Genomic DNA, 8316 nt, shown 5'->3' with positions numbered 1-8316 from the left:
AGCAGCTGCTCGCATGTTAAACTAACGAGGACCTTCTTGCATTCTGTCAACTTTAGTGACCCTTTCTTGCAAATAATGAGTTTTGCGAATAGGGATAGGCTGGCGTTCTCGCTGGTGTGAAAATGTGGCCGGGAATTTCAGGACATTCGGGTCCCTAGGGTGCCTTGCATGTGTGCAATGATTCTCACCTTGATAAATAGTCAATAATATGTCTTTATAAGTTGAAATCGATTCTCTATAGATCTATAGAATTTTTACACATTGCACAGGAGATAAATTTCTTTTTGTGCTGACCATGACTATGCATTTGGCTATGACTTTACGCATTTGTGTGAGTTCAATTTTCACACCACTTCTCGTTCGCAGTTCCTTTCCAACACAGTGCCTTAGAGGCTGCGATGTGCTGAGCGCGAGGTTGCTGGTTCGATAGCTGGACACACGGGCCGGAATAGGAGGGAGACGAAATGAGTAAAGAAACTGCTCGTGTATTTACGGTTAAGTGCACGCTAATAAATCTGAAATTCTCGATATGGGTCAGGGGTCCGCCACCGTGCGGGCTCATAGTCCTTTGCGTTTCCTTTTGTTCAATTGGAGGGATTTGGCAGAACAGACATGCAGTAACAAATGCACAAGATGGCATCGGGTTGACGAATGTATAGCTGCCTCACGGTGTAGTGTACTTATGGAACAATGAATTAGCGCAATTTCCTTGTTATACCCAATGGCTATAGATCACTAAAATATTGGGATTTAGTGCAGCCTCCCTGAGCATCTTGTTCCTAATACCCCGAGTACCAGGGCAAAGACACAAAAGGTTTCGAATGTCTGCTTAGACAGAACTGCAGGGCACTCATAGATAGGTTCGAGAGTTGCTATTTGGAAATGACCAGGCAAATCAAGAGCCGTATAGGGCGACCGCAGCCGGCAACCTTCGAAGGCAAACTTCCTCCACGCTGCAAGCGTTACGCGTACAGAACTAGATGCATGGCGGTGTGAGTAGTCATGTGTTGCATCGGAGAATGCACTACTGGGCTGCAAGGAAAGCTTTGGAATCACTTTGTTACGTTATGACCGAAGAATGAATTAATAATGAAATGATAAACTATCGAGTCAATCAATTAAAGAAATATTCGGAAATTCAATCATACATCCATTCATTTAATCAATCAACAAAATAATCAATAAATCATTTGTAATTCGGATGAGGCCTCCAAATTGTACATATTTGCGGCAGCATAACGCAGATATACCTGCAAGCGCCGCAATCACGCGTGCGAATTCAGCAATGGTAGTTGGGAGAAACTGATGCATGCCGACGGGACAAAACATTTCTCTCGGCATTCCGTACCTACTCCTAAAGCTGCGCGTATCGCGGACACGACCATCGTTGCCAGCGGCGACCGGCCGTGCGATAAGGCGCGCGATAACGGCCTCGCAGGGAGCGCCGCTCGTGCACTCGGCGGCATGCTCGCTCTCGGCTCGCACGTCCCTGCTGGGTGACCACGCGCGCTGCAGTGGCGACATGATCGCGGGCAGGGAGGCCCCGTGGACAGTGTAGGTCACTGCGTGCGCTTGTGAGGCTTCGCACTCGCCGTTCTCCCGCTTCTGGGTGATATGTAAGTAGGCCAGCATAAATTTATCGCATTGTGTCGAAGGAGCGTCTTGACGAAGGAAATGGCGCGATGTTTTGCTCGGGCCTAAAATGGGCACGTTATATTGGTATTAGTTGATTGATTCAACAGGCTTAGCGTCAACAAGCAGTGCTTTATAGGCTGGTTACATGTAGGATATGCTGTATAGTGGCGGATTCTCCATTACGTTACTCTCCGGACGATGCGTGATTCTTTTCCGAGCGCCCTGCTTGGTTCTCGCCAGTCATCACGTCCCACGACAATCTCGCGGTCGTCAGTGTAGTGACATGAGTGCTGCGATTTCTCGAGAGAACATGTGCATGACAACCCGACATCTACGAGTTTAAAGGCACCAAATTACTAGAGGGATATGACGAGCCCGAACAATATATTGAGCCTTTGTGGTTATTCTTGGGACTGCGTTCAACGTTTCGCGCATTTTTTTTTTCATCTCAGAACAAGTATTACCAGGCCATGCATAAATTTAAAAGGACGGGAACAGACAAATCACGTTTTTTCTTAAAAAACAGAAAAACAAATAGTAACTTGCAGTGTTCTAAAAGTAAGAGCATTTTTCTCCAATTAATTTGCAAGCCCTTCTTTCCTATCAGTCTATAAATGCTTCAGTACAGTATCTTCGGTTGCTATTCGTTCGAACTTCTTTTGCTGTTTTCATTTCCACGCGAAAACAGTTTCTTTTTTCATTGACAACGCATTTCCGTCGCTCGCCTTTTCCACGCAATTCCAGGCGCAATTTGCTTTTTTTTTTTTGCTTGAACCTACCGTGTCTCATGTTTTTTTTTTTCTTTACGAGTGGTTCGCTAATTTTGCTGACGCTCGGAAACGTGCTGTACCCACCTGACAGTCAACACTGCACCCGGTTTGCATAATAGCCAAGTCTGTTAGACGTAAAGGAAGACGGCCATACAGCGATGTGCCTACACAAGAATTAAGAGTAGTAAAACCAGTAAAACGATACTTTATTTATATGCGGCTATTGAAATCCGAAAAGCAATACAGAAAAAGGGACCACGTAGGTTTAATACCGCATGGTAGAGAGTTCATCCCCTGCCGTGGAATAAGTGCAAAGACGGCAAGGACCCGAGCGCTGCTCCCACAAACCTTCTGCACCCCCGTAATTACTTATCGTTTTCATCTCAGCAGCTGTAGAAAGCACTAAAAAGTAAGTAATAAGAATAACAGCAGCATGATCCTTCCACTCCTCTTATTGAGAGCTATACTAAGTACCAGCAACTAGTAATTATGGAATCTTGTGGCAGCTTGATCTACGCAATAAATTTTAAAGCACTGTTTAACTCTACATCACAGCGCCCATGTCCTTTTTGGTGCCTAGAATTGTATTGGTGTTTGCTACGGCGGCACACTGTAATATATGCTAAAACTGCATTGTGGCAGTATGGTTTATATGTAGCTTATATAAGAAAAAATGTGCAATGCGTTCTTTTTTAACCTCTGTCTTCTCTGATTGCAACATAGAGAAATTCATTAAACATACGAACATACCAAGCGAGAGTTCTTGAGCTCGTTGGAATACTGGCTCCCGACTATCAGCTACGAGCGTTTCCTTCCCTCTCGCCAACCGTGCAGTCCACAGATTTGTGCATCCAAGAGAGAGAGAGAGCTTGCGTTGTAACATTTCTCGCACTTGCCCCCGACAGCTCTGAGCTCTACAGGGATCGCTAACCTTTCATGACGCTTAGTCGCTTAGTCTAGAGCGTGGGTTCGCCGCGCGGAAATGTGCCGAGAAATTTATGCCGGGCTTCTAAGTGGGGAAATTGCGCTACGTTGAAAATGAGGGGAGATTTTTAGGCGTAATGGATATTGTGACGCACCTTCAGGCGATGTCTTGAGGCACACAATTTTGATTCTGAGGCAAGGGGTTTCGTCACATCGATTCTGGCGGCGTGCACAGCACGAGCGCTTGTGCGCGCCTCACGCTCGGGATCATTTCCAAGGCCGTCCTCGCCTTCATAGCTTGGAGCTTTCTTATTTGCCAGCTTGAAGAGCACTGGAAACGCTTGTTCCCCCTTCCTGTCACCCACTGGTTGACACCTGCGGTTCGTGCAGTGTGCGGAGTTCATTCCCTTGTGAAGCTATAAATGCCTGTGTTAGAGCAATTAAAATGATCGTCAGGCTTCACAGCAAATTACGTTAAAGGGCGTGAGTGTGGTCCTCACATGACGTGAAAGACATCAGTTGAGGCCTCATAACAATACCGTAGAAATGCAGTTTTCATAATTTAAAGCCGTCTGGACATTCTCATCGAAATAATCGCTTGAAAAATACATGTTAACTCATAGCATAAATTTACGTAAATATTATAAATGAATTGAATGTCTGTTTAGAAGTTTGGAGGCTATTAACTCTTAGACCATTATTTTATTTCCTAACCTTACTGAGACATATATTGTCTAGAAAAACTGCATCTTCTACTGGACAGTCCCTTGAGTGAGTCGCTGGGAACAAAAATATGATAGGTTCTACAAAACAAAAGCGCCATGAACGGACGGCAGAACTGATTACACGGCAAACACATCAAATGAAACAAAATCACTTTATTTATTCCAAAGCACAGTTTGGAAATTGATGGCCAATCACAGTAAGGGTAACCAGCGTAGTCTTTATTGTGTGGTCGATCAAACAGCTGCAACACATCATTGCCCATGTTAGTCGGAAAGCAGAGGACCGATTCTGTTTCTGACGAAACAATTCACCCATTAGCATATTTCCCTTCAGTAAAGTGTTATTAATCCGGTTCCATTATCTAACAGCGGGTCCAGGTGCTACGAAATGTACGTGCTTTGACAATTTTTCTTAATGCTGGAATATATTCAAAAGTGTAACACAGGTTTGGCGAATGTCTTCCTTTTCCCAAATATTCAGCAGCCATGATAATGTTGTTTGTTCACAAGATGCTTCTCTGTCAGTTTAGTTTATAGCAGACTGCGACATATAAATAAACAATAAAATAACTCCCTCGCACTACTACCCCAGAAATAGTGCCCGTTACACTTTTTATGAACGAGTACAGCAGTTAGGCGACACATCCGCAGGAAAATTCTTTCCAGCTGAGTTTTTGCATTCAGGACAAATTTTCTGGTTAAATATCTTCGCTCAACACCCAGTGACAGGCTGCAAATGAAGAAGAAGGTGGGTGCGCGACTTTATTTTGAAAACAAGTGTCGGAGGAGAAAGAAAAAAAGCAAGATCCCCCGCTGCACTGGCATCACAGAGCTAGTGTAAAGCAAATGCATTACATATTCGTTGTTCACATGTGATGAAAGACCTGTGTGGAAGTTCCAAAGGAAGTCATATAGGTGTCTTGGGGCAAAGTTCGCTAGCAGTGGGCTGCCTGCTGTTGCCCCACAGTGGCTAAAGAAGCTTCCCAATATATTATTTTTTTCATTGAATATACTCATTCTTGATGTATTTTTACTATCAGATCAGAAACATACATTTACTTCAGTTGTCCCGTCCTTAAAGGCAAAAGTAGTGGCGTGCCCACTTGTCGTGGACACTTTCACTGTTTCACTCGAGGCACTGACAGATCCTGCGGATGAAGCCGAGCTATCGGCACGAAGCATTTTCAAGCGGTCTGCCTCAGATGAACTCACCACGGGTAATGGTGGTCATCTCCGGGGACACGACATGGACGCTACTCACCTGAAAGGCGCGTATGGAAACCATATTAGCAGGAAAAACGCGGGGAAGGCAGGAGTGGGCAATTTAAGACGACGAGCAAAACTAGAACTATGTAAAAGAAGGAGCCAACGTTTGGACATGTGGATTGGTAGGTTTCAAGGCCTTGAAAAAGACGAGTCTACTTATGGAAACGTTGGCTCCTGTTTTCACCGTGTTCTCGTTTTGCTCATTGCCATGCTATGAGACGCTTTAACGCAGGCTCCTACGATCACGTGCCTTCTTCGCACGATGTACATACGCTGAAGGAAACGTTACAGCGAATGACAGCTGAAGCGCAACCAGCACAGTCTTCATTGTGTGGCCGATGTTACGGTTGGCGTGTAACAACCTGGGCAAAAAAGATGCTCTACCACCGTGCCTCATCCAAACGAAGGATGGATTTCTAATTTCCCATGGTTGCCTCGAGTGGATGACCGGTCTAGCAGGGCCCCGCAGTGCTTACAGACCCCTTCGTGCGTGTGCATGGCTAAGCGAATCGAAGAATGGATTCCTAATTCGCTAGGGTCGTATCGAGTGGATGGCGGTCTGGCGGACGGCCCGCAGTGTCCATAGCCCCCTTTGTGTGTGTGCGTGAAAACCTTTCCGCGAACCATACAGGATCCCGGGCTGCCAACAGCGGAGGCACGCTCGTGAAGACCTCAACTGGGACAATGATATCAGCCGCCTATCCACCACCAGACGCCCTTCCCACGAACTGTCAAGCTCTACAGGAGAATTTCCGCGAACAAACCTCGCCTAGAAAAAAAGATAAGCGCCTACGATCACGGACCTGCTGGTTGCCACCTGCGGTGGCGGGCTCGTGAACGGTCGGCAGGGGAGTGGGTGCCATCGCCAAGCACCGTATAACTCAGTGCATATCACGTGACGTTGACGGGAGCAGGATCCCGCCTACGACTTTAGTGGGCCTATTTAAAGTGCCCCGCAATGTACTTTTGGACTTCATTCTCTTCCCCTCTTTCAGCAACCATTGAAGAAACCATGCAAGCTTCGCACTAGAAGTCGTCTCGTCCTTGCCTGGTCGCCCTGGTCTACCGGATGCCTGCAGCCCACCGACAACACCACGCTACCCAATAGTAACGTCGGTCGAGCTTCGCTAAACAGGCGTCGCAACAACTGGGCAGCGGTGGGGTACGCTATACCCTGGAGAACGCAACACCGATCAAGCAGCTGCAACGCATCATTGCCCATGTCAGTCGGAAAGCAGAGGAGCGATTCTGTTCTTGTTTCTGACATAACACTTGACCCATCCACCCAGCCATGTAACATATGAGAAATCGTGCCCGACTGCCCCGTTCGCCTGATGCTTATGGCGGATGCCACGTCCGCAGGCTGGTGACTGCATGCAAGGCGCGTCCCCAGAAAGGCATAAACAACGCAACTTGAGAATTCTAAGGCTGCTTTCAAGACGTTTCTTTAATACGACACACTGCGCGTACCGACAACTGCCGATGGCGCAGGATTCGTCGCTGGGCGCCATCTAGGGAGCCTGAAGCGAGTGCTGCGAAAAGAGTGTGCCGCAGCTGGCAAGCGAAAGCGTCAGAAGCGTAGCTCACGGATGCACGACAGCAGGAGACAAAAATGGGCAAAATCGCAGCAACAAAAATGGGCAAAATCGAGGCCGACCATCTGCCTGGGAGGCGTCCGCCAATACAGTGCGACGTAAAATAAGGGCGGCGCGCTGTTCCGGCCGCGTTCACCGCGCGGCTCCAGCGGCGACGGCAAACGCCGACGCTGCGTCCGCGAGCCGGCATGCCGCTGCCGTCACTACCGTGCACACGCTCCGAGCACGCAGCCGTTCCTCGGTGGCCGCCGTATTCGCGCTGTACGCGATGACGACAGTGTCGGTGTGTGCTCGGCGAGCGTGTGCGCCGTGGTTCGGCTGATTTGTGCGACAGGTGCCCAGCCAAGGGAACGCCGTTCTGGACCTCCGTGTGAGTGTCTCCTCCGCACGTCTATTTCCGGTAGCTAGGGTCTCTCTTTCTTTTTTTCCTTTCTTTTTTCAATCCACTTCTCTGTCGATGTCGGTGCCGTGCACGGGGCGTGGTGAATGCGCTGACCTTTGTATCTGAAACGTTAGGTGCAAAGAAAGGTAACTGCTGATTTGTAAGCCCACTTGTTTCGTAGGCTAGTTTACGTATATGTCGCAACTTAAACACTTGCGTCAATTGAAGTATTTACGTCGTGCAAACAGTGTGACATCGCTACTGTGAGCTTTCTGAAGTTAAAATTATTCCAAGAATAACAACTGACAGAGCAACTAAAGATTACTTTTATGAATGCCTGCTCCGGTAGATTTTGGTATGATGAATTTCTGAACGTTTGCTTGAATATGAAAGTGAACAAACAGTTCGAAATTTTCCAGTCTAGTTCACATTGAAGTGTGCTATCAAGCTACGGAATGTTAGTGTGATGGAACGATAATCACGGACAAACCGTGAAAAGTATACCTACATTATTTCCTCTAGGCCAGCTAAGCCAAGCGTAACAGTGACATTTTACCTAAAGTTGTTTCCATAGGCAGAGGGTTACTGTTGAATGCTTCACACATATACAGAATCTAGCTAGTATAAACTAATGCTCATTATTTCGTCACGTGTGCCTTGTGTGATTTACAGTGCTTACAACTTGGTAGCCATGTCCTGCCTACGCGTTTGCTAGCTGGCAGTGATTTAGTGCACGGCTAAATGAAGCTCAGCGTAATGCAAAACTGAATCCTGCGCACTAAATTGCATATTGAATTTTCGTAGGTATACAACGGTCGGTTATTATATGACGATATAGCCATTGGCATGTTAAAATTGTTTTAATTATGCTAGTCCCTAGGCAGGACAGTGATCTTTTTTCTCTAGTTTAGGCATAGCGGTGCGCCATTCCCAATTAGTTTTTCTTGCTGTCCTGTGTGATTGTCCAAGGAATATTCATTCAAATTATAAGTAGCCTGATGTTTAGGATTATATTATAC

At 46.7% G+C, this 8316-nt stretch overlaps 1 protein-coding gene across 6 annotated transcripts in view; it reads left to right on the top strand.

Annotated features, from left to right (window-relative positions):
* Positions 1–1465: 1465 nt before the first annotated feature.
* LOC142584689 (uncharacterized) overlaps positions 1466–8316 on the top strand; it is a 132279-nt gene continuing 125428 nt past the window's right edge. The window contains exon 1 of one of the 6 annotated variants that reach the window (XM_075694884.1): positions 1466–1616. In XM_075694884.1, coding sequence (XP_075550999.1) covers positions 1615–1616 — 2 coding nt within the window. In that variant the 5' untranslated portion in view covers positions 1466–1614. Of the gene's footprint in view, positions 1617–6907; positions 7286–7424; positions 7444–8316 lie in introns of those variants that run through there. The other 5 variants (XM_075694882.1, XM_075694879.1, XM_075694883.1 and 2 more) reach the window with 5 other exon arrangements.

This window comes from Dermacentor variabilis, chromosome 6, assembly GCF_050947875.1.
Source record: "Dermacentor variabilis isolate Ectoservices chromosome 6, ASM5094787v1, whole genome shotgun sequence".
In the NCBI taxonomy this organism is placed as follows: Eukaryota; Metazoa; Arthropoda; class Arachnida; order Ixodida; family Ixodidae; genus Dermacentor; species Dermacentor variabilis.
The sequence above is the reverse complement of the archived record's forward strand: the minus strand, read 5'-3'. Positions and strand labels throughout refer to the sequence as shown.